Raw genomic sequence first — 26,810 nt, forward strand, 5'->3', positions numbered from 1 at the left:
TCCTCTTGGAGTCAGGGGAGGAAGTAGGGAATGAAGAAAAGTCAGAGGGCAGACTGGGAGGGGATTAACCACTGGACTGTAAAAAAATTAAAGAAAAAAAAGAAAAAAAAAGAAAGTGGGCATTGCTTTCTGAAGGCTATCTTCACTGAAGCTGTTTAGAGAAAACTAGACTCTAACCTAAGACACACACTATCACATTCATAAATGTATGCAACATAATTGCTCAAGAAATTGATATTTTATCTTAGTAAAGTACAATGAGAGTTATTAGTGGGAGAGGGAAATCCAAGTAAATTATGGTAAAATAGGAGTAAAAACTAAAAGGTAGTTGGCTTTTAGTCCAATTCAAGAGTTAGTGAGAATCTAGAAGAAGGCTAAAACTAACTAAAACTCAGATGGTCCAGATTTGCATAGAAGATTGGCTCAAATCATTTTGGCATTCAAGTTACAATGATAAGAATCAGTTATTTTAAGCCAAGGTGTGCTTAGCCAGCCATGGATTTTCCAGTGAGGGACAGTTCTTCTGATGACATGAAGCCAGTGAGGATAGGTATATTAATTAATTTTCTGTTGCTCTGATAAAATACCATTTCCAGAAGCAACTTGTAGATATTATTTTGGCTTATGGTTCCAGGATGGTAAGGTTCATAAGAGCACACATGGCATGTTGGGAGGAGTGTGAATACTGAGTATCATTATCCACAACACAAGTAACAGAGAGAACAAGAAGAAAGTGGGTCGAGGCCGCAGACTCCCAAAGCGTACCTCTCTAGCAGGGCTACCCACCCCCCCAATAATTCTAAAATGTCTCCAAACAGCTCCACCACGTGTTTAAATGCATGAGCCCATGAGCAATGTTTCTCATTTAAACCCCCACAATAAGGAATGCATTTGTTTCATGAGACATGACAATGTGGATTGTTTACTGCAAATACTAATATAATCCGAAAACCTTATTTGTGATAATAGTTTTCTTGAATTTGAGTTATTTCTAGTGGTACTAGATAAGAGAATCTAGACACTGATTCCTGTAGTCCCTTCACGGGTAGGTGCCAACAAACTTAGCTGTATAAAATTAGCTACACATATCAAAAGCTGAATTTAAAAACTCAAGTTTTCTCTAGCTGCTATGTTAGGTTAACTGTGTACAATAAGTTACATGCTTAATACTTGTTCTCCTTCTATTTTAATATTTTTATAGTGTGCACACTAAGAAAATCAAAGAAAATTCATTTAAAGAGCCAAGTCTGAAAACCATGCAGACCCTAAGCAAGAATACTTTTCTTGTTTATTGCCCAAATGCTTTTATTTTTTTAAAAAAGTGGTCCCAATGGTGCATGTACCTAAGAAGAAACATGAAAATAAATATTTCATTCAGCACCACTAATACTTAACTACAAAAAATTCAGAATTCTGCACATTCTTGGGCATATGTTCTGGGAAACTAAGCCAATATTTTATAAAATTGAATTAAATAATGAACAAGACCATGACAGAAGGGAGCGTGCAACACACGAACACTGAAATGAACTTAATTTTGTTCTTTTTGGTTTTCGTATATTCTTATATTTAAGTTAAGCTATAACATGGTACTGTAGGATACATTTGAACACTAAGATGGTGAGTAGTATCAGTTAAGGTATTTGTTATGCCAAGTATATACTCACCTTTATTTATTGTGGCAACAGGCAAAACCCAGTCCTACTATATCTACTATATTTAATTACTTCATTATGTATAGTTCATACATCATGTACTTAATCCCTAGATCAGGCAATCCAACAATCCAACTGAATTATATATCTTCTTCCCTTCCTATCCTCAATAACAACTTACATTTTTTTTGCTCTTTCTCTACACATTTCAAAGTTTTTTTCTATCTTTCTACATATTAGTGATAATGTAGTATTATTATTCATACAATGGGATCCTGACACTACCACAAAGTATATGACAGAGGGAATTAAACAAGGAAAAATGGGACAAGTGTTAAAATAACATTTATCTCATTGGATGCCACAATTTAACCTAAATGAGATTTGGTTTTAGTTTCATAAAAGTGGTTTTTTCATGTGTATTCCTCACAAAAGAAGTAATGAGATATGGGTTCAGACTTTATTCTCAGTGGTTATTTCAGCCATCACCACTTTGACTTACTAAAATCTCATAAGGTAATGTATGATGCTTCAATTGGATAGGAAGGAAAATACTTATCAGTGAAGAAAAATAATTGTGTACTCCTAAGAATTTAAGCATGTATTATAATAGATGGATATGAGAAATGATTTATATAAAAAGTAGGACACTTTTTATATAAAAAAACAGTTATGATTTAAATATTAAAATTTTTACAAATTAAAAAAGCCAGAACCTGGAAACAACCCAGATGTTCCTCAACCAAAGGATGGATACAGAAAATATGGTTCATTTACAAAATAGAATATTATTCAGCTATTAGAAATAAGGACATCATGAAGTTGACAGGCAAATGGATAGAATTAGAAAATATCATCCTCAGTGAGGTAACCTAAACCCCAAAGGACATGCATGGTATGTACTCACGGATAAGTGGATGTTAGCCAAAAAGTACAGAATGCCCATGATACAACTCACAGACCACAAAAAGATTAACAAGAAGGAAGGCCCAAGTAGGAAGCTTCAGTCCCATCTGGGAGGGATATTTAATTAATCACAGAAGGTAGAGGGAGAGAGGAATCTAGGTGGGAAAGTGGTGGCAGAGAGGAAAAGGGGAGCAGGATCAGGTATGGGAGGCAAAAGAGAATCTCAGAGGGCCAGGAGAGTAAATGAAGATATGCAGCTTCTGGGGATGGGGGTGGAGAACCCTCTAGAAAGTCCCATAGACTCAGGATGTGAGAGACTCCCAGGAATCAATGGGGGTTACCCTAGCCCAAATGCCCAACAGTGGGGAAAGGGAACTTGAAGAGTTCACCTCCAGTAGATAGAGAGGGCTCCAAGTGGAGGGATGAGGTTACCAAATTTGACCCAGAATTATGCTTGTCTACAAGAACTTCAGGGTCAAAAATGGAGAGGATACTGAAGGTAAGGCTGTCCAGTGTCTAGCCCAACTTTGGATCCATCTCATTGGTTGGCACCAAGGTCTAACACTATTACTGATGCTTCTATGTGCTTATAGACAGGAGTCTACGTTGGTTGTCCTCTGAGAGGCCCTACCAGCAGCTGACTGAGACAGATGCAGATACAGTCAACGGTTGGATTGAAGCCTAGGACCACTATAGAGGAATTAAGGGAAGAATTGAAGGAGCTCTAGGAGATGGTGACTCTATATGAAGACCACAAGTTTCAACAAACACACAAAAAAATAAAAGTTCAACTTATTAAACTTAATTTTTATTAAATGGTACTAAATTTACATCTATTAAATTAGAATTTATTTAATGATTTTAATTATTAAATTTTAAAATTAGTACATAGACATGTTTTATAAATGTATTTCCATATATATATATATATATATATATATATATATATATATATATAAAAGAATAGCATTGTTTATATGTTATATTCTTGCTTCAATGTAATATAACTTAATTTAACATTTTAGTTAAGAAGCATATCCAGAGTTTAGAAAAGGCCAAGGTTGGCAGATTGGGCCACCCACTCATCTCCAAATTTTTAACCTAGAATGTCTTCTGCCTAAAGGAAATACAGGAACAACATGTGGGAACAGGGACTGAAGGAACGCCTATCCAGAGACTGCCCCGATCCCATATACAGACATCAAACCCAGACACTATTGTGGGTGCCAAGAAGTGTTTGCTGACAGGAGCCTGATACAGCTGTCTACAGAGAGGCTTTGCCAGATCCTGACAAATACAGAGACAGATGGGATGCTCACAGCCAACCACTGTGCATGGGGACCCCAATGGAGGAGTTAGAGAAAGGACTGAAGGAGCTGAAGGGGTTTGCAACTCCATAGGAAGAACAACAATATCAAACAACCAGAGCCCCCCCACCCCAGAGCTCTCAGGGACTTAACCACCAACCAAAGAGTACACATGGAGCGACCTGTGGCTCCAGCCACGTATGTAGCAGAGGGTGGCACTGTGTGGCATCAATAGGGGGAGAAGCCCTTGGTCCTGTGAAGGCTTGATTCCACATTGTAGGGGAATGCGAGGGTGGTGAGGTGGGAGTGGGTGGGTAGGAGGAGAAGCAGCCTCATAGAAGCAGGGGGGTGGGGATGGGATAGGGCGTTTCTGGAGGGGAAACCAGGAAATTTGAACATTTGAAATGAAAATACATAAAATGTATCATAACAAAATGAAAATGTGATGTCTCATTTCTCTGCTTTATCTGCCTGCTACCGCCTCTTACCCACTATTTCTGACTTCCTACTGAAACTAAATGAACCTTTCCTTAAGCCACTTTTGTTCATCTTATTGTATCAGAGCAATAGAAAAGCAACTCACATAGAAGTTCCTATGAGAGTGGGATATTGCTGTGAGGAACCTGACCATGATTTCTAGTGATTGTGTATTATGTTTTCTCATATTGAAGATACAACATTAAAATCAAGTCTTTAGAGAACCACTTTTTTTCTGAAGTAATTTAGAATTTCATTTGCTTAAGAGTATTTATTATATTCTTACGATTATCTGAGAGATAAAAAGCAAAAAAAAAAATCACTCTAACCAAATAGTTTTATCTCCAAATCTTTCATTTGCCCATTTAAGAAAGCCCCTGTTTGCTTTTTAATCTCATTTGTTTAGCAAAAGGTTCAGAAAGAAAGACAAGGTAGCCCTGGCAATACATAATTGATATGTCAGAACATTGGGTAGAGCCTTCCTATTAGAACTCCATGAGTAGGTCTTTCATTGTTATGTGTGCTGAGGCTTTGGTTTAAATATGTACTTCATGACTCATAGCTCACAACTTTTTGGAACATAAAGAAATCTATTAACACTTAGCAATGACATTTTCTTTCTCTTGTCTAAGAACAGCCTAATTTGGAGATGTGTTTTATCCTCATTATGTATTCTCTTGTTGTGCTATGTGCAGTTTGGTAAATCCAGGCTAATTCAGTTTTAGAATAGGCCAAGTTACACACCAATATGATAGCTAAAATATGGAGAGTGTGGCATTCAGACTGTTCCTGGGCAGTCACAGGGACATAAGAAATGTGAGAGTGAGGGAGAGGACAGCAGATAGAAGAGAGGGACACCTACGAGATCATTTTGCTCCACATTTTCAACTGAGTAAGGTCTCAAAAAATGGGTTTCGAGCACAGTGATCCTCAAAATACCCAGCTCAAGACTTCAACAATTGACAGTAGCCCCCAGGCATGTGTCTGAATTTTCACTTCCTGCAAGTTACCTTATATGTAATGGAGAAAAAAACTGAAAACAAAATAACCATCCTTTGATATTTTAAGATATTCATTTTATTTTCATTTATTAGCCTCTAGCACAGGACAAATTTAATCCTCAACCAACCAGGTGCTAAACCATCCTTCATCAGAGCTTATCGGCTAGTGAAAAACTGGTTTGTTATATAACAGATGGCAGGTGTACTTCCAGACTTATACACTACCCATTGATTCCTGCTTTCATGTTAACAATTCTTTCATCAGAAAATCTTGTCAAAAATGTGAAGGTTTGCTGGCTTCTGTTAGGAAAATCATTTAGACAGAGCCTAATGCCATAATAATTTCCAATACTATGCTACTTTACTAGAATATACTGCTTTAAGAAACTTTGATGAAATGCTGAACACTGGCAAGAGGGAACTTGTAGAGAATCTATAGAAAAACAGGGCATCAAATGGAGGGATATGGTTTCTATCTAACCATCAAAAACTCTGACCCAGAATTGTTCCTGTCTAAAAGAACATAAGGGACAAAAGTGGAGACAATACTGAGGGAAAGGAGGTTCACTGACCAGCCCAATTTGGGATCCAGCTCAAGGGGAGGCTTCAAGGCCTGACACTATTGCTGATACTATAGTGTGCTTACAGACAGGAGCCTATGGCTGCCCTCCGAGAGGCCCAACAACAGATACAGACACGTATACCTAGCTAATGGACAGAAGTCATGTACCCCTTTTATTGAATTAGGGAAAAGCTGGAAGAAGCTGAGGAGGAGGGCGATCCCATAGGAAGACTACCATTTTCAGCTATCCTGGATCCCTGAGATCTCTCAGACCCTAAGCCACCAATCAGGCAGCATACATTAATTCATATGAATCTCCCAGCACATATACAGATGAAGACTGCCTGGTCTTGTCTCAGAGAAGATGTACCTAAACTTTGAGAGACTTGGGGCTGCAGGGAGTGGGGAGGTCTGCTGTGGTGGGGTTGGGAGAGTGGGGACATCCTCTTGGACAAAGGGGCTGGGGGGAATGGGATGAGGAAGAGTTGGAGGGAGGACTGAGAGGTGGGTAACAACTGGCCTATAAAAACAGAACAATAATAATAATAACATTTTAAAAAGAAACCTTGAAACATTGACTGTTAAAGCATTCCATAAGAAATAGCTTAACTTGGCGTTGAGCCAAAAATCAGATGCTGAACAAAGATGGAACCGTGAATTGCTAAAAGCATAGTTACTAGTAGACATTTCTAAGGATTGCTAAGCAGGCATTCTGGGAAATGGAGTGGGATAAGGAGGAGGAAGAAGAGGAAGAGGCAAATAAGAGAGGGTGAGAAGGATAGGGAAGAGAAGGAGTAGGAGGATTGGGGGGGGAAGAATTTTACATTTCATGATCAGCTGAATTGAATAGGAGGGAGAAGGGGATAAGATTCATCGACTTTATAACGTTTGCCTTCAAATAACACTTGTTTTGTTACAATAAATGTAAATTTGATGCAAGTGTGAATTAGAAGGCTTTTTAAAAAATTGAAAGATTATCGAAAACAAGAGCCTATGATATGCCATGAACACCTCAAATATTGAGAATGGAATAAAAAATAATGAGATACTGTTACAAAGTATATTACCTAACAGCTGGGAGCCCAAGCCTTTCCATTTCAGAGAGGTTGAGAGCACAGGCCTTTAAGGTAAGCCTTATAATGTTGCATGTGAATCGCTGAGAGTAGTATCCATTTAAGAAACTTATTTTAAAATTTCAATTATATTTTACTTAGTATGTGTGTATTTGTGTGTCTGTGTGCCTGTATGTGTCTGTATGTGTGTCTGTATGTGTCTCTGTGTGTGTATGTTTGCCTAGGTCTATGTATCAATGGCCACATGAACAGGTCCAAGGACAATTTGCAGGCATGAGTATTGCCTTTCTCTCATGTATATCTCAGGGGTTGGGTTTGGATTATCAGTCTTGGAGGCAGGCAATTTACATACTAAAATACTTTGCCATTGAAGAGTGTTAGATCGTTCACACTGACTCTGATAGTCTGCTTTGGTGATAAAAGCATAAAGATCATGTTTTTGAGAAGGGAGCTCATTAGGTAGATAGGCAATTCTTTTCACAATAACTAGAGTTAAATCAAAGAGCTTGTGTAATATGTCTGTGGGTCACAAAAGCATTGTGGTTGTAATTAAGAAAGCATGAATTTAATACAACTTTCTAATCTGTGAATATGGTGTGTTAACTAATCATAAGCTGCTAAATAAGCATCAAGGATGCGCAGGTCAAAGAATGGGAAGCTTGAATGTTAATTAGGAATCCAGCAAACAGCAACATTGATTCTATGGATCCACAGATCTGCCTGTTCAAAAGACATAGGAATGTGGTTAAGTTGCTTATTTGAAAGTCCTATACTCACCAGGCAAACACAGACATGATGAGGCATGCCTTACATTTATATATTCCCTTCCTTTACATATAGGCCTTTATGATTAATAATTGCTATTCCAGTTACTTTAAGATCAAGAAAAAAATGTCTTGGGTTGAATTAGGAAGTCAAGATCCAGCTTCTGGCTATTATGAATAAGGCTGCTATGAACAGAGTGGAGCATGTGTCCTCATTACATGTTGGAGCATCTTCTGGGTATATGCCCAGGAGTGGTATTGCTGAGTACTCAGGGAGTACTATGTGCAATTTTCTGGGGAACTGCCTGACCAATTTCCAGAGTGGTTGTACCAGCTTGCAATCCCACCAGCAATGGAAAAATGTTCCTCTCTCTCCACATCCTCACCAGCATCTGCTGTCACCTGAGTTTTTGATCTTAGCCATTCTGACAGGTGTGAGGTGGAATCTCAGGGTTGTTTTGATTTGCATATCCCTGATGACAAAGGATGTTGAACATTTCTTCAGGGGTTTCTCAGTCATTCGGTATTCCTCAGTTGAGAATTCTTTGTTTAGCTCTGTACCCCAATTTTTAAAATTAGGGTTATTTGTTTCTCTGGAATCTAACTTCTTGAGTCCTTTGTATATTTGGATATTAGCCCTCTATTGGATGTAGGATTGGTAAAGATATTTCCCAATCTGTTGGTAGCCTTTTTGTCTTATTGACAGTGTCCTTTGCCTTACAGAAGCTTTACAATTTTATGAGGTCCCATAGCCAGAAGCTGGAAGGAACACAGATGTCCCTCATCAGAGGAATGGATGCAGAAAATGTAGTACATTTATATAATGGAGTACTTCTCAGCTATTAAACATAATGAATTTATGAAATTCTTAGACAAATGGATGGATCTAGAGGATATCATCCTGAGTGAGGTATCCCAATCACAAAAAATCACAAATAATATGCACTTTACTGATAAGTGGATATTAGCCTAGAAGCTCAGAATACACAAGATATAATTCACAAACCTCATGAAACTCAAGAAGAAGAAAGACCAAAGTGTGGATACTTTCAGCCTGCTTAAAAGGGGGAACACCCATGGAAGGAGTTACAGAGAAAAAGTATGGAGTGGAGACTGAAGAAATGACCATCCAAAGGTTGACCCACCTGGAGATACATGCTATACAATCACCATCCCCAGACACTGTTGTGGATGCCAACACTGCTTGCTGACAGGATCCTGATATAGTTGTCTCCTGAGAGGCTTTGCCAGTGCCTGACAAATATAGAAGTGGATGTTCACAGTCATCCTTTGGACTGAGCATAAGGTTCCCAATGAAGGAGCTAGAGAAAGGACCTAAGGAGCTAAAGAGGTTTGCAGCCCCATAGAAGGAACAACAATATAAACTAATCAGTAACCCCAGAGCTCCCAGGGACTAAACCACCAACCAAAGAGTACACATGGTGGGACTCATGGCTCTAGCTGCATATGTAGCAGAGGATGGCCTAGTCAGACATCAATGAGAGGAAAGGCCCTTGATCCTGTGAAGGCTCTATGCCCTAGTGTGGGGGAATGCCAGGGCCAGCAAGTATGAATGGGTGGTTTGTTGAGCAGAGGGTGAGGGTATAGGAGAAGGATGTTTTTCGAAGAGATATCCCCAGGAACGGGGATTACATTTGAAATGTAAATATAGAAAACATACAATAAAAAAATGAAAATCAAGATCTATGGATACTTGTGATTCCTCTTCTAAGTTCCTTTGGGTGGCTCATATTACTGTCCACTCATATGTTTCTAACTTATTTACTATCAGGTTCATCCCATAAGGACTCTCAGAAATTACAACATTTACAGTCTTGCAACCAGACTGCTATAAACACAAAAGCGCTCAATCATCATAGATGGAGAAAACAAGATACTCTACGTCAAAACAAAATTTAAACAATATCTAGCCACAAATCTAGCCTTACAGAAGATGACTGAACCACCAACCAGGGAGCCTACGTGGGATTGACCTAGGCACTCTGAATATATATTATAGCTGTGTAGCTTGTTCTTATGTGGGACCCTTAACAATAGGAGCAGGGGCTGCCTCTGACTCTTTTGCCTGCCTTTGGGACCCTTTCCACGTACTGAGTTGTTTTAATAGACAAGGAGTGTTTGGTTTTACTTGATATGACATGGCTGGTTGATATCCACCAACCATCAGCTATCCATCTGAAGTAAGCAGGAGAAATGGGCTTGGGGGAGGGTATGGACTGGGAGGAGAGAAAGGAAGGGAAACTGCAGTCAGGATGTAAAATTAAACAACAACAACAGAATAATGACTGAGGGGATAATGCCAAATTTCATGTTTCTTTTAACAAAATTGAGTTAAGTTATAGTTATGAAAATGCTTTGAAGCACTTTCACTGAGATATTATCCTTAAGTCTGAAAAGTACATCTATGCCTAGGTGATAGAGTTTATATTGTGCTCTATATATGGTGTCACGTGGCTTCAGTGTATTTGAAGACCTAAGACTCCAGCTGCAACTTCAACAAAATGGTTTCATTTTAAAGTCAACCTGAGTGAAAGGAAGAACGTGATAATTTTGACTTTGAATCAACTCAGAGAAGCAGAGGGCAAAGCTGTCACAACTCCACACACATAATGCCACTCCAACTGACCACGAATGACACAGCACTTCTGGTTATAGGATGAGGCTCTCAGAACTGGGAAAGGAGGCAGTAAGAATGTTACTAAGCAAGGAAGCATTATAGATACACGTAAGGGAAGGACTTTAATGATAATGAATTAGGGAGTCATTGGCTTTATGATTTGTTTAATGAATTTCTAAAATCTGATATGAAAGGAAAGCCATTAAAAGAAAAAAATAACCATAGATGTCTTTTAGATTTAAAAATATTCCCAAGAACCTGCAATCCCTTCCAGCACATGGGAGGCTGGGTCAATAAGAGCACAAGTTTAAAGCTAGCCTTCTTGGCTATATAAGAAAACCATGTACAAAACATATTCTGTCTCACTTTCTTGCTTTCTCCATATATATAATAAAAATATTTATGAATATATACTTAATATCTATGGTTTGTATATTATATAATATACATATATTTATATATTCACACACACACACACATATGATAAAAATGGGTTTCCAGCTAGGCCTAAGTTGAGTTGCATAGAAATCATGAACAAAATACTTGTTGAATTTTATAACGATGAAATATGAAGTTTGAATACTTACAGCACAGTTCAAACTCGGTCCTCTAGTCTCTGTGTATTTATAAGAGTGTAAGGCGGTGCTTTGCACATGCCTGGGTGTTGCCATGAGGAATATATATTATTACCTTTACTAACTTGACTTACTTTCCTTTTTAGAAACGTTTTCTTTATTATTTATGTGTGTGCATGCGCGCGCGAGCGTGTGTGTGTGTGTGTGTGTGTGTGTGTGTGTGTACATGTACATGTCTATGTACTTGTGGGTGTGTGCCTGAAGCACACACATAGAAGTCAGAGGACAACTTTTAGGAGTTGGTTCTTCTCTGAGACTGTGGGACCTAGGGATCAAGTCAGGTCATCAGGCTTTATAAATAAGTAACTGGTAAATGCCTGAAATTTCCCTTTCAATTCAATTTGATTTACCAAATTAATGTTTATTTTGCATAGATATAAGCATGTTTTAGACAATATATAATGTTTCTGTGAGTTTTATTTCTAATTTACAACTAGCTCTAATATCTTCTGTCTGGGAGAATACTGGAACATTTACTTAGAACCAAATTCATAAGGAACAATGCATAGCACACTTCTAAAAAAGGAATTAAAAGAACTTCAAATTTAAGCCTTTAAGATATATGCTACATCCTACAATGCTTTCAATTAAGAGAATCTTAAAATATTTCAAGAAAATATTTTTTGTTGTTTTTTTCTGTTATTGTTTCTGAATCATGGAATTTCAATTAGTACAAAATTAGAAATACAAGCTGATATTTATTTATGATGGAAAAGAACACCTGCCACAGATTTCTTATAGAAGAAACCATGATAACAGGGTGCTATGTCAGATCTTCTGACTGTGGTCATGTAAGTTTCTGGGCTAATACCCACTTATATATGTCCTGCTCATGTGCACTCTTTGGTTGGTTATTCAGTCTCTGGGAGCCTCCAAGGCTACTACTTAGAGTTTGTTGATCTTATTGAGGAGTCCTATCTCATTATGGGATTTTTTTCAAATAATTATGTTTAAAGACATACTATACTTTCTTATCTCATATATTCTGATTCACAACCTCTTTCTCAGTGTCTTTCTTCTTCATGTTACACATATTCTTTTGCCCTTCCTCTGTCATAAGCATATATGTATTTTATCATCTCTGTGCCTCTTTTCTAACATTTTAGATTTTATCCATATTTATGTCTTATAATTATCTAAATGATACAGGATATAAATGACTTTGTTTACATTTATATTCATTTACACACACACAAACACACACACATACACACACTATAGGCCAGGAACTGTGTTTGACACATTACTATTGTATTTATAAATTTAATCATCTGACTAAATACTAACTTTCTAGACCAATTATTCTGTATCTGAAAATCCCTTAATTTCATATTTAGATTAAAAAATTACATTGTGTAAATATATTATAGTTTAAATTGTCTATTCTTCTGTTGATTAGTAGTCATCTATTGATTACCATCAAGGCTGGCTCCATTTCTTGCTATTGTGAACAGATTGATATTGAAAATAGATGTGCAAGTATCTCTGTGGTAGAATTTGTTTTCTATGGGATTCTGATTAAAATATTGCTGGTGGATCACATGAACTTGTGCTTTTGACAAAAAAATAGATGGTCAAACACAGCAGAATATTGCTCCTATTTAAAAACTGCCAGATACCTCATTGAAAACACAAAAGAATAAAGCCATTTTATCATTTAGATAATTCTAAATATTTGGTGAGAAATCCCATAAACGCTAATACTTGTTGTGAGTGAGCCATGATTTTAAGTAAGTTCTATAAGTTACAACATCTACTTTTAATAATCACAGTGTTGGCATCATTCTTTTTCACTTATACACATCTAACCTTTTGGTGTTATGACACATCATTGTCATCTGCAAATTCTGTTGGAGAATTTAAAAAGCAACCCGAACAAATTAAAACAAGCTTCATAATGCCTGAATTAAGTGAACAGCTTTGTGTTGGGTCACATTTGCAGCTGTTATTGTAATTTGTGGAAGATTATACTGCTCTAAGTGAGAACATAACTACAATCCCAGATGATAGGCACTCGATAGTCATGCTTCTAATCACTTTACTTTGTTCTAGTCATTTTCATCCAGTTAAAAATGCATCTCCTATAACCTGGAAGCTTCTCCCTGTTGTCTACAATTCATGGTGCTGGAAGGATCTATGAAGGTCACTGAAAAACAGAAGTCATCAACATGCTTACTCAATGGTTTATGTTGCATGTAGCAAAGCTCACCAGGCAGGAAGGATGTTCCAAATGGTGCCATAGTGGCATGATTGTTATGGGATAACTGCTTTCTGATTGTATTTCACAGTTTCTTTACAAAAGCTAATTCATGCCTGGTAACACAAACCTGTTCAAAAGCTCACTACTGGAAAATGACAAAACAAACAAAGAAAACTAGACAGATCCAAGGGGGAACTACTATTGTTTTACTTATCAAACTGCTTATACATATTTTTATATCAATAGATTAATAGTGCTTTCAACCTAGTTAAAGAAGATTGTGTTTCTAGAGATCTTTTCTTATATAAAGACTCATAACTGCTCAAAGTACTGAGAATAAGTCACTTTGAGTGATCATTCATAAAAGGTGTCTGTCTATTAGCCTCTGTTCTCTGCCAAGGCTTAAGAAAGATCTTAGAACAAAACAAGAAGGGCATGAGAGCTGACCAATGAGAAGGAATGCACGGAAGTGTAGTGGAATTTGTAAAGTCAGTGTGGTTATTAGGAGAAAGATATAAGAACTGAACGTGCTCAGGTGAGTCAACATGAAGGTCAGTATGGATGGCAAAGCTGTTCGTGGGGCTTCACTCCATTCTCAGGAGCTATTAGCAATTGATGTCTTCATAAGAAGGAAAGTTCTTTGGAATGTGGCTACTGTTAGGCTGCCTATATTTTATTGGACATTCCCCACCTATATACACATAGCCAGGATTACCTAGACTTTGTGGGATGTTGTAAGAAAAGAAAGAAAGGTCTTGAAGACTGGAGAGGGAAGTATTAGAGACCTATAAGAAAGAATGGAAGGGGCATAGGGTTAGATATGAACAAGATATATTGTATGCATCTATGAACATTTTAGAATAAATTAAGAATATTCTATAAAAAAGGATGAGTTCTGAATTTCAACAGGACTGGAAGATAGTGTTTGTTGAGGATGTAAACTTTGACTTAGGCATGGTGAAATTACTGTTCATCTGCGAAAACAGAACTCAGTGTGGAAATGTGACAGGAGGTCATATGTGCTTTGCCATCACATCTGGACCTCAATATTTGCATTTCCCATGAGTGACGTGTTACAGAGTGCTTAGGTGCATACAACAAACAACTGGGAAAATAAGCACATAAATGACCGCAGCAGGAACAGCAATGGCCAGATGTCTGGAAAACGGTGACATAAATAAAAACAGACAATACACAAACACATGAGACCAGCCTTACATTAAAGCTAGCTTGCAATAATAATCCAGATTTCATTCATTTTAACTTTCAGACTTTCCAAATTTAAAGTTTGGAATAGTGTCTTAGAATTTAGTTATGTTGCAGAATTTAGAACTTCTTCAAATCCTTTCGCATTGCAGAAAAATTGTACCCCAAATTACCAATTGAAATACTCAAATGAAATACTATGGTCTCTGAAATTGATGGAAACTCATTGTGAAAATGTGAGACAGATCACGTTTCATAGAATTCAAGAATTGATGGCTGTCAGGAGAACAACAACAGAGTTGGATACCTCAGGAGTGAAAATGGACCCTAAAGGTTGCTGACAAGTTCCCTTGTGCTCAAGTCCAAGACTGGATAAAGAGAAAAGGAGAGAGCAAACAATATCTAAACTGTCACCTCTCTGCTTCCTTACTGAGATGCAGTGTCACCTGCTGGCTTCCAAGCCTGCTGCCACAGCTTGAGCACCTCTTAGCACCAGACCACCCCTATGCCAATGGACTATGCTCACTTATAGCTCAAACATTGCATTCCTCGTTGTTTTGTCAAATATTTTGTGACAGTGAGGAGATAACCCATTTAAAGGAACAGGACACACTGAAGGGTCAGTGGTTTGGAGCCAATATCACTCTTGCAGAGGACTTGAGTTCAGTTTTTAACACACACATGGTGAGAAATAAATTTGGCTTCAGGGGAAGTTGACACTTATTGGCCTCCTTAGACACTGTTGCTCAAGAATATACAACTGGAAACAGAAACACCCATATCGTAATTAAAAATAAAACAATGAAAAACATAAATATAAGGTAGGATAATGATCCAGATTAAAGAGCATCCACTTATTTTAATCTGAGGCAGAACAAGGCTGAATTCAACCTGACTAGGAAGTAAGGCTTCGTTTTTTAATTTTATTTTATTTATTTTTTTAATTGGTTATTTGATTTATTTACATTTCAAATGTTATTCCCCTTCCCAGTTACCACTCCACAAGCCCCCTTTCCCCTCCCCCTCCCCCTGCCTCTATGATGGTGCTCCCCATCCACCTACCCTCTCTTGCCTCAGCGGCCTGGTCTAGCGTTCCCCTATCCTGAGTCATCTAATCTCCACAGGGCTAAGGGCCTCTCCTCCCCGTGATGCCAGGCTTCGTTTTTTTAGTTCCTGCCTTACTTTTGGTTAATTACGCCTGTGATAAAACACCATGACCAAAAGCAGCTTGGGGTTATACTTCCACATCACTATTTATAATGAATGAAAGTCAGGAGAGGAATTCAGTCCGGGCAGGAACCAGGAGGTAGGAGCTAATGCACAGACCATGGAGCAGTGCAGCTCAGTGGCTTGCTCCTTGTGGCTTGCTGACCTTGCTGTCTTATAGAATCCAGTGACAATACCTCGCACAATGGGATGGGGCTCTCTTCCTATCAATAACTAATTAAGAAAATGCAGAACAGACTTGCCTATAGCGTGATTTTTTTTTTATGAAGGCGGTTTCGTTTATGGGGTTCCCTCTTAGATGATTCTAGCTCATGTAGATCTAAAACTATCCAATACAGTTCCCCAAAAGAATATCAAGAGGTCATGTCCAGGTAAACCTACTAACATTTTTAGAAAATGACTTGCTCTCTAGTATCAGAGCATCAAACATATCCGGGAATTTGATTTCATTCTCAGTTTAAAAAAAAAAAAAAACTACTTAAAATTCTATTAAGGGTAATTAAAACTATTTGTCCTTTAAACAGGTAAAATGCCACAGTCACAATTTCTAGCAAACAGATAAACTCCAAAGGGAAAACAAACAGAAGAGTTTTATTTACATGGCTTTTTTAGTGGGCAACATGACTGAATTAATAACATGTGCATACCTTTAACTTCATCAAAGAAAAATCAGATTGTGTGCTAAGGGCTAGGCTTGCGATTGCTAAGATCTTTCAAGACAGTGATTGCATTTTCAGAAAAGCTATTATTTCAGAGCTGAAAATTATTTGTCTATGTGATGTTGAAATTCTCTTAACGGAAAGAAAACTAATAAGACATATTTGCATAATTTTGTATTAATTTACTGGTAATTAATTTGCAGATCCTTTCTCTCCTTGTAGTGAAGATTTGGCAACCATTTTACTCCACACAGGTAAAGAATAAGTAAACAAACAAACAAACAAACAAACAAACAAAAATCAAACAAACACAGGTAGCCGAGGCTTAGAGACTTTGCACTCATACAGGTAGATTTGCAGATATTTTACTGCCAATACTCTCCCTACTCAGTGAATTCTGCATGCAAAAAGAGTCACATTCTTTTTTCTTGGAAAGTGACTTACTAAAATGACAAAAGATATATTTTTGTAAATGCCTCTCTCTTCAATAACCACCCAGTCCTACAAATTGTCATCACCAACCTACCATCATCTAGTGCTGGTATCTTCACGATTAAATGAAACGACATCTAGGAGAACTATGAACCCAGTCATTCACTACCAATTATTAGCCAATTGCTATTTTTCTGTTACACACTTGTATGATTTGGAGTGAAATAAAACATATAAGTAAGGGTTGACCTCTTACCATTTGTTAAACAAGTATAACTTCAGGACCTGTCTCTGTTTTTGGTTCCCAGTGCAATCTCCAGTCCTATCTACACCATACTTCCCCAGGATGTCTTTACATTGCTGCACTATGATCCTTTCGAGCATCATAGAAGTCAAGTAAGTGGAAAGGTATTAGAAGACAGAACAAAGGTCTTATTCGAATCTTTCTTCTCTGAAGGTCCTCACTGAGGAAAGATTCTGAAACTGCCTGTGACCTCCGGTAATGTCAGTGCTATTCAAACTGGACCTCTTCTGTTTCCAGCTCTTTCAGAGCAACTATAGTCTCTTCCTTTTGCCATTTTGACATAGTTCTAAAAGGATTTTGCTGCCACTTGTGTTCATCTTGTACTGTTTCTCCAAACTAGGCACACACTACAGCTCAAAACAAATGACTTCCAGGGTGTGTGGCCCTGGGCAGTCAATCAGTCAGTGTGTTCTTCTCTGAGAAAAGCCAACTTCCTGCTCTCAGTTTTCCTCTGTTGTCCCTAGTTCTTGGAGCCCTGGGAATATACATAGAAGTAACATTATATGAACTGAACAGATATAATTAAGAATATTTGTATATTAAGAATATATGTATTTGAAAGGGAGTGAGAAGTGGTTTGTGGGAGGGTTTGGAGAGAGAAAGTGGAGGGAGAAATGCTATAATTTATATTCTCAAAAACTAAAAATGTGTATTAGATATTTTTATATTGGAGATTTTTCTTCTGCTTTCTCCCCATATATTTAATAAAATATTTTAGTCATTTCCTAAAGGTGTTTATTTGTGTCAGAATCAGCATTTTTGGAATTTCCACATAAGTACTGATTGATGAGACCAAAATTGCATAAACATTATTTCCATGTTTTTTTCTTGCTCTGTAATCATCTTACACGTGCTTCACACCGGCTAGCTCAAGAAGCCTTTAATTTTCTGACCACAGACTAACGTAAATGAATATTGGAAGCGAATAGGCGCATCTTTGAGATCTAGAGCAATAGGAAGCTACTGTATTATCGAAGCCAATGCAGTTTAAAGTGCTACAATTATCTGGGCACTTATTGCAATTCCACAAACTCCCCAAAGCTAATAGATTTTATTAGACCCTTTTCAGAAGTCATGCTTTGTGGCATTTGGATTTATTTGTTGTCCTGGCTAAAAGTTTCAGCTGAAGCTAAGGTCATCTTCTCCCTCAAAGTTGGTGTAATTAGTATCAATTCAGTGTTTCTCTGAGCTTACATTTCAGTTATTAACCGTGCTTCATGCAGAGTGTCAAAGCAACAGGAGCACCGCTGCCAATCTCTCCAGCTTCAAAGGCACAGCTCCTAATTTAATTCATCCGTTAGTAAGAAATATGCAGTCTGTATAGTTTATTAATGACTTTAAAAGTAATTTCAGAGATGGTCTAGAAATATATATTCATATACGAGTCTTGCATTCCAAATATGAAACTGTGGATCACATATGTCTTTTTAGCATGAGTTCTTTAAAAGCAATATGCTTTCTGAAATAAGTGAGGCATAACTTTAATATTTACACAAATAAGAATATATATAAAATTTGAACTTATACAGAACTTAAGAATAATCAAATAAGGAATCTTTAGTTTCTAAGAGGTTGTATTGGAAAAAATACATGTAACTTACCAGTTTGTATTAAATCAAGAATTTACTACCATACAATCACATAAGATATTCTTAAATTCATATACATGAAAATGAAAAATAGTCCCATTAACTTAAAATACATGAACTAGTATAAAAATGAATTGGTTTGCATTTATGTAAGTCAAATAGAGAGGCAAGGTCAAAATAACATGCCTTAAAGCATTTGCTGTCTTACAGGAGGGAACTCATAATAACAGCCTGAGAAAATATAATATAGCCTATATGTTCACTGTCCTTATAGAATGGTACTGGGATAAATATAGACAGAGATTTTTCTGTATTATAATTTGTAAACTCTTATATTTCCTGTTATATTTCATAAAAGCCAGTAAAGATAGAAAACTTTCAAACTTAGAGGACAAGTTTACATGAATCAGAATTAAATTCTTCATTTCATTTTAGAACTGATAAAAAAAGTGATGTGCATCCCTCTTCCATATGAGATATGCTACAAAACACAGCAATTAACCCTCAGCTAGCAATCCTAATAATCCATGTAGTGGCTGCAGTGCAATGTAGCAGTAGTGGAACCAAAAGAATCTCTAACAATAGAATACATGAACTGTTTATATATGTATGTACATATTATATATGTTTGTGTGTGTATGTGCACATGTGTACATGTGATATATATATATATATATATATATATATATACATATATATGTATACATATACACACATATATGTGCATATATATGTATATGTATGGTGGTTTGTTTTCATTATGAACCATCAAAAAGGAAACCACTTCAGAATATAGATGCAGTTCAAAGACTCAAGGAACAACATCATCTTTTATAGTAGTCTAAATACCAAAACCTGTCTTTATAAACAGGTTTTTAGATACAGGCAGACTGTCTGGATAAGAAATTATTACTTAATTTTTGTCAAGTAAAGAAAAATAAAACCAAACATATTGGCACTTAATTTTAAAAGCTCCCAACACCATGCAAATTGTTTTTTATTACTACCATAAAAGCAGATACATTTTCAATTGCTAAACACCCATAATAAATGCTCATAAACAACTTCTTGATTTGCACACTTTGAGACTTAACTGTGTCAAAATGATATATTCTTGACATTCTTAATGCTCTATTTGAGTGAGTTTATTTTGACTAATTCAGAACAGTCACGATTGTAAGACAATCATTCTTTGTTATGGCTCAATCTCTTTTTTTCTTATCCTGACAAATGTTCATCTCATTATATTCTTCTATTTAAAGCCATTTATATAATAAAGGAACAAGCAAATACTTATGAAAACAAGAAGAAATGATTGAAGGTGTACAGGGTCTAGAACCTATGCACACCCACATGTTTTACACAGTACACATATATAGGAATAATAACAAAACACATTTAAAATAATTGATTTGAACCAGTTGTAACTGAGTAAATGCTTTTGGTGCTAGTTTCAAATGTATATAACTTTTTCTGTTTATAATACTCAAACTTTTTATGTAACATATGTATATATGTTCAAGTGTGTGTGTGTGTGTTGATTTGAATAGTAATGGCCCTCATAGCCTCGTTTATTTTTGTGTTTGAATGGTTTATCATAGGGAGTGGTAACTATTGGGAGATGTGGTCTTGTTGGAATACGTATGCCCTTTTCAAGGGAAATGGGTCTCACTGGAGGCACACTTTGAGCTCTGAGAAGCTCAAATCTGGCTAGTTTGTCTCAGTCTTCATTTCTACTGTCTGAGGGTCAAGATGTAGACCTCCTTGTTCCTTCTCAACTACCATGCCTGCTTGCAAGCTGCCATGCTTCCTACCATCATGATAATGGACTAAACTTCTAAAACTGTAAGTTAGCCCTAATTAAATGTTTTTCTGTATAAGGTTTGCCATGTTGATGGTGTCTGTTCACCTCAATGTAAACCCTAACATAGACATGCATACATACATAAACACACACACACACACACACACACACACACACACACACATACATTTCAACTATTTGAATTCTATTACCCTGGTAGATCTAGAGATTGACACATGAGAAATGACCAGTTGGTGAGTGTGAATCCTTCTTGACTAGAATGTATGTTGTCACTTTTTACCATTTGATGACAGAAGTAGAAGTTACTATATAAGGAGTAGGCCTTTACCATGTACCAAATCTTTTCTACCAGTACTCAAAGAAATTTCTTTCTTTACGATTTAACACTTTCGCTGGTATATGATTCATCAAATAAAGCTTTTCCTTGTATAATTGAGATGGTTTTCAATCTTATTCTCGTAGGTAAAGCATTTGCCACAACAAGAGATAAACATGATCTCAAGGTCATGACCTAGATGACTTGGAGACAGTTTTGGGACTCTTCATTTACATATAATTACTGTTCTTTAAATTTATTTAAAATTTCATGTTTATCATGTCTGGGATAAAACAGTGCAGATATTAGCCATGATTCCTGTACTTATATGATACAATTTAGGAGATTTCAAGATATTCTGTTTAATCCTAATAAAATCATCTGTATTCAGTTTATTTTATATTATACTCAGTGAAAGGAATGAAATAATAAATGAGAGAATTTTGCAGAACGACTTTACTCTTTCCCTAGGGGTTCTCAGTTTTTCTTAGTTTTATTGTTAATCCTGTTAATCGCCATTATTTCAAAACATTGAATAATAAATGACCCACAAACATATTCACATAAAAAAAAACATCAAAATTGAGTAGCAGTTTGCAAGACCTCCATATCCCAAAATGCACAGAGGAAAACACTCACAATACTAATTACATACTAATACATTATTTAACTCTTTCTCCCCCACATATGGACTTGACTAATAGTGATGTAGGTGACCTTGGTTACTTTTCTAATCTCCTGATTGATGTTAGTGGGAATGAAAAGAGAAAAAATGAGGATTAAGCAAACATTCATTTTCTTCTGTGTATGTCTGTTTATGTACATATGTGTGTGTGTGTTTTAATGTCACACAAAACACATGGTATACTCAGGCACATGTTCTATTGTTTTACATCTTACTGCATTCTAAATGTTTACTTCTATGTTTAAATAGGAAAATCAAGGAGGATTTTTTATGTGTGTGCATGAATGTTACTTTAATTTTCTTTTTTTACTTATGAGGTAATGTTTCTCCCTTCTGTTTTCTCCTTCCAAATTCTCACATGTAATTCATAACTTCTGCTCCTTCAAATTTATGGCCTCTTTTTATCAGCTGTTACTTCATAAATATATGAATTTGTATGTACATATATTCCCATGTAACATTCCCATAAGTTCATGTAATGTTACTTTATGTATGCTTTTAGGGCTGATTGAAATGTTCTTCCCTAGGGAGGGCCACCTCTCCACTCCAACTTCCCTCATTTGCTTGTAATTCTTGGTGAAAGGCTGAGGCACTCTGGGCTTCTTCCTATGTAGTATGGCATGTTCATTGTATCATCCTTGTTCACATTTAGGCGGTCATGTTGTTAAACCCATGAAGTCTCACAAACATGGCCACTTATGCATAACTTTTAATGTTTAATGGTATATGAGAGAATAAGATCAATCTCTCAATTTAGTATCTATCTATATATATACATATATATATAATTATGATTATATAAATATATAAATTACACTGTAATAATATTGGAAGCATATTTGAAATAAAAAGGAGAAATTTAGATTTCTTTTGTTCTTTTACCTTAAATAATTTCACTTTGCCTCCTAGTTTTCTGTTTTTTTCCCTTGTTCATAATACAAGCATCCATAAGAAAACATTTAAACACTGCTTCCATAAATGAACAGATAAAGCTGAAAATAAATTCACTCATCAGACACAAATAATCAAGATATTTCTAAGAAACTCAGTGCAGCAGACATCAAATTACTTTCTCACCATTCACTGACATGTTATAATATTCCTTATTATGATTATTAATAAAAGTGACCAGACATTTTTTTTTCGGTAACTAGAGAAAAACAGGTTTTTGAAACTATTGTACAAGGCTACAACCCATTTTCTTATCAAGAATAAATAAAATTTCAAGGAAAAACATATACTGTACCAGAAAACCATGTAAGACAAGATATTAAAAAGATAGAAATAAACCACATTTTACAAGTTATTTACCTGTGGGAACATACAGTCTCCATGAACATCCAGTTAAATTGTTACACTTAATACGTTAGTGTAGCTCTATGACACAAAATGCATGTAAGTAAGGAAAGCAAGGGTTAAATAAGAAACGTTCTCTGCACTCTGTTGTGGATATATTAAATTTAAGGCATTTTTCTATAGTTTCTGCTATTTATTATTATTATTATTATTATTATTATTATTATTATTATTATTATTAATTTTGCCTTTGTGGCTACTTCAGTTCCTTTATGTAATGTTGCTATTTTGGGGTTGAAATAAAGTGCTTCATTTGAAGAGTAATTAGCGATTATTTAAGCCAAGTATAAATTCCTCTTAGGTCAGAAATCTCTGCAACATTCCATTTTAGAATATCCTATCAGTGGAATCAATTTAAGGTAGCATACATTTTGAGTATTTACTTGAAAGTTCTTAGTGGTGAATCACACATGACTTCATTTTAGAAAAACTCAACACTGTGAAAACTTCAATTTGTAGAGAAATATCAAGTCAATGATATTAAAGTAGAATATTTACAGCCACATGCTATCTCCGCATCATTGAGCACGTTATCTCTTTACATCTCAAGGCAAATCAAAAATCTAAGTCCTATCTTCACATCTCCCGTTTGCTCAGTGGAGATGCATGTATTTTTAAACAACATCACATAGCATTTGGATAAGAGTCGTAAGGACACTAAAAATAAAACAAACCACTTGACTCCTATTCTCCTTTTGTAGTTCTTCTTCATACTAATCGTGTTGGCCTAATCACATCGTCGTAGAATAAAGAGAAGATAACTAGGTAAACTGGATCTCATTATTCTATCCTAAACAATACCCTTTACACAGCTCCGCTTATTGGGCTTCTGAGGCTATAATAAAGAAGCATACTGTACCTCTTCTGCTGCTGCTTGATGCAGATGTGCTTGGGCTGGTTGTTATGGTTACAGAGGTTGTTACTGGTGCAGTGGTAAGGGAGGGGATGATAGTAGTGGGAAGCAAAGTGTTGGGAACATCTGGTGAGCGGAAAGAAACAAAATACAAAATAAAATCATATCATGCAAACAAAAGAGAAAAACACAAAAATGACTCAAATTATAAATACACACATCTTAATAAGGCGTAATCGTTTAAAGCTGAAACGGAATGACAGGTACACAGCAACCGCCACACACAGGTTCTGTCATTTTTCTTTCACTTCTCTTTTATGCTCCACACACATACACACACATACACAAAAAGAGAAATCCGGGAGCTAGGTTTGAGAATAAGTAAATCGCGTGCAACGTTTCGAGTGAAATTTAAAATGACAAGAGTTCACTTGTTCTTTGGGGGCCTTCGAAAATGCTCACATGCAGTAGCAAAATACATATATGTAAAATAAAAATGACATGCATTGTCAAAGAAGTAAACAACGAAACGCCACATACGGAAAGAAACACAAATACCGCCAGATAAGATTAAAGACGTGTTAACAATGAGCATGTATATGTATATACATGTTAAGTGCCTCTGTATTTCCTTTCAGGAAAGTGATAGAAAATAGGCAGAGGGCAATCTTTAGAAACAAACAAACAAAGGAAGCCAACAGTTATTGTAATTGTTATTGTGCTCCTCTGGTTTTCACAAACGATGTTAACGTACAGTTTACAGTCTTGCAATTCTTACCCCAATTAGCTGGTAACGCCTTCTAACAAATTTGCAGTACCTAGGAGTCTTTAATAAGTATCGAGTCAACTAGCATGGAACACGCGATGTGACTGATGTTCACACAAGTTTATGACTTATTTAAATAGAGGACAGCAAAGAGAAGTTACTGAATAAGGATTTGAAAAATACCGTTCAGTCTCCAAACTATAATTAGTCAAGTTGTCATAAATTAAAATTTGATTCAAATCCAGGGATAAAATGGTGAGCCAAAGAACAGCTTAGTAGTGTCCAATGACCAAATCTTCCTTGATTTCATTAAAACCAGTTTAAGTATTCAGAGTATGAAAGAGACCTCAAGCAATGTTTCCAGTGTTAGGTTATGAAAAACCTTCCGATAATCCTTAAAAATTTTGTTCCTGGCAGATAGGCATATAATTTACACAGCAAGAGAATTAGAAACACTTCCCCCAATTACATGGAATTAACTGTACTGGGGCTTGATTTTGTCTGTTTGTCATGCAACCCCCAAATATTCACAATTCTTGACGGATTATTTGACTGTTGAAAGGTTGCTTGTCATTCTTTCAGAAAAAGTCCTCGAGTCACAGCAAACATTTTTTCTAGCACTTTACCCTGATAAATAGCTCTAGTCCATCTGCTGACTGTACCCGCTGAATTCTCCACACTGGAGACATCGAAACCAGCATGAGGCCACTCTCTTATCTGGAGTATTGATGTTTACATCTGTTTTTCAACAGGGAAAATGCTTCCTGGCCAGTCAAATTAAGAAAACAACCCCTGAAAACTCAATGGTGTTACATTAATCACTAGGGACAATGGGTATTGCCTGGGGAGCAATTTATCATGATCATAAGGTGACACTGGTTTTAGAAAAAAAAATATAGTGAATGAATAAAAATTGTGTATTTATGCCCATAGACTTCTTATTTGCTACTTTTTATCCTATGTTCTTAATTTTTAGTAAGCATTTTAAAAGACTTTATACACAATAGAAGTAAATGGAAATACATTGAATAAAAAATTTAGTTAACTTTTTATTCCCTCCTCAAATATAAAATAATTTATTTTTATTTGAATGATCTCAAAGTTATTTTTGTAAAAACTTGTAAAATGAATATCTAGTACTACAATATTTAAGAACAAAGAATATTTCATCTTTAAAATCCATTTGTGGAGTCTGATATAACTAAATTTATCACAGACTATGAGATTGGATTATTCTATCATCTGTGATTGATGACAACTGTGCACAAAGGGTGTGCTGAGAAGGTATCCTTCCCAACCACAATTACAGGTTTTTAACTCATGCAAATGCTATCATATGCTGCATAGCCAATGCACTGTGTAGCATATTTTCAAATATGTTTAGTTTCCATGACTCTTCCCCCAGTCTTTTAGTCATCGGTAATTTCTGATTTAAATTATTTCATCTCTGTTGTGGAATAGTGAAAGTTGAAATAACCTAAAATACTCAGTTCTAGAAGATAATTAGAAACAGGTAAAATTAAACGATGTGAGATTAGGTGGAATTAGTTAGAAATGTCAGAAAGATTGCCAAAAATTGCGCAAAACTTCTATCACATACTTAAACTTTCTATTTGATCTATTTTGATTCTGGTCTTTTACCACTTAATAATTCACCTTAGAACGAAAAACTCTCAGTTACTGCTCAGGATAAAAATATGACTAAGGAGAACTAGAAAGTGCCCATGTATAACAGGATGGATTAATTATAATAGAATTAAAAAGAGAAAAGCACTTCTTTCAAAAACACCCTCTACATCTTCATACAGGGAAGAAAATGTTATTTTTTAAAGGGAACTTTTTAGAACCATAATGTCTTTTTTATATGTTCAGTTATGAAATATAATCAAAACAACAGCATCAGAAAGAAGTTACTTACTATCCCAGATGAGCGATGACATGTTAATGGGACACGTACTGGTATTAAAGGTTGCTGTTCTAACACTCAAGAGCTATGAGCATGGGCAGATGGATTAGGATCCAGAAAAACCAGACATTATCAAAGGGCTCTGAGAAGTGTTCCTAAGTCTACATATTCTTTCCCCTTTTTATAAAATTCAACTTTGCTTTTGAAAGGTCTTGCTTCTATAAATGAGTAGCAAAATTTGATAAAGTATATTAAACAACTCAGTGATGGTTGCTTAAAGTATTAATTTTCATCATTTAGAGAATAATCACAAATTGGATTTACATTTTCTCATAGAAATATGAGCTATACAACTTCTAGCTACCTGTCTTCTATTTTTAAGACAAGTTTTTGCTATGTAGTTCTTGCTACCCTGAATGTCATTATGAAGTCCGTTCTGTCTCTGCCTCTCAAGTGCTACCATGCCTG

The 26,810-nt window shown here is 35.9% G+C and overlaps 1 protein-coding gene across 3 annotated transcripts in view; it reads right to left on the minus strand.

The window, feature by feature from the left end:
• Cadm2 (cell adhesion molecule 2) overlaps nt 1-26,810 on the minus strand; it is a 950,561-nt gene that overhangs the window by 49,976 nt on the left and 873,775 nt on the right. The window contains exon 9 of one of the 3 annotated variants that reach the window (XM_029470561.2): nt 23,677-23,796. The exons of the other annotated variants lie outside the window; for them this stretch is intronic. Within the exon in view, the coding sequence (XP_029326421.1) occupies nt 23,677-23,796 (120 nt within the window). The remainder of the gene's footprint in view (nt 1-23,676; nt 23,797-26,810) is intronic. 3 annotated transcript variants of the gene reach the window in all.

This window comes from Mus caroli, unplaced genomic scaffold (genome assembly GCF_978045245.1).
Source record: "Mus caroli unplaced genomic scaffold, Mus_caroli_1 scaffold_17, whole genome shotgun sequence".
In the NCBI taxonomy this organism is placed as follows: domain Eukaryota; kingdom Metazoa; phylum Chordata; class Mammalia; order Rodentia; family Muridae; genus Mus; species Mus caroli.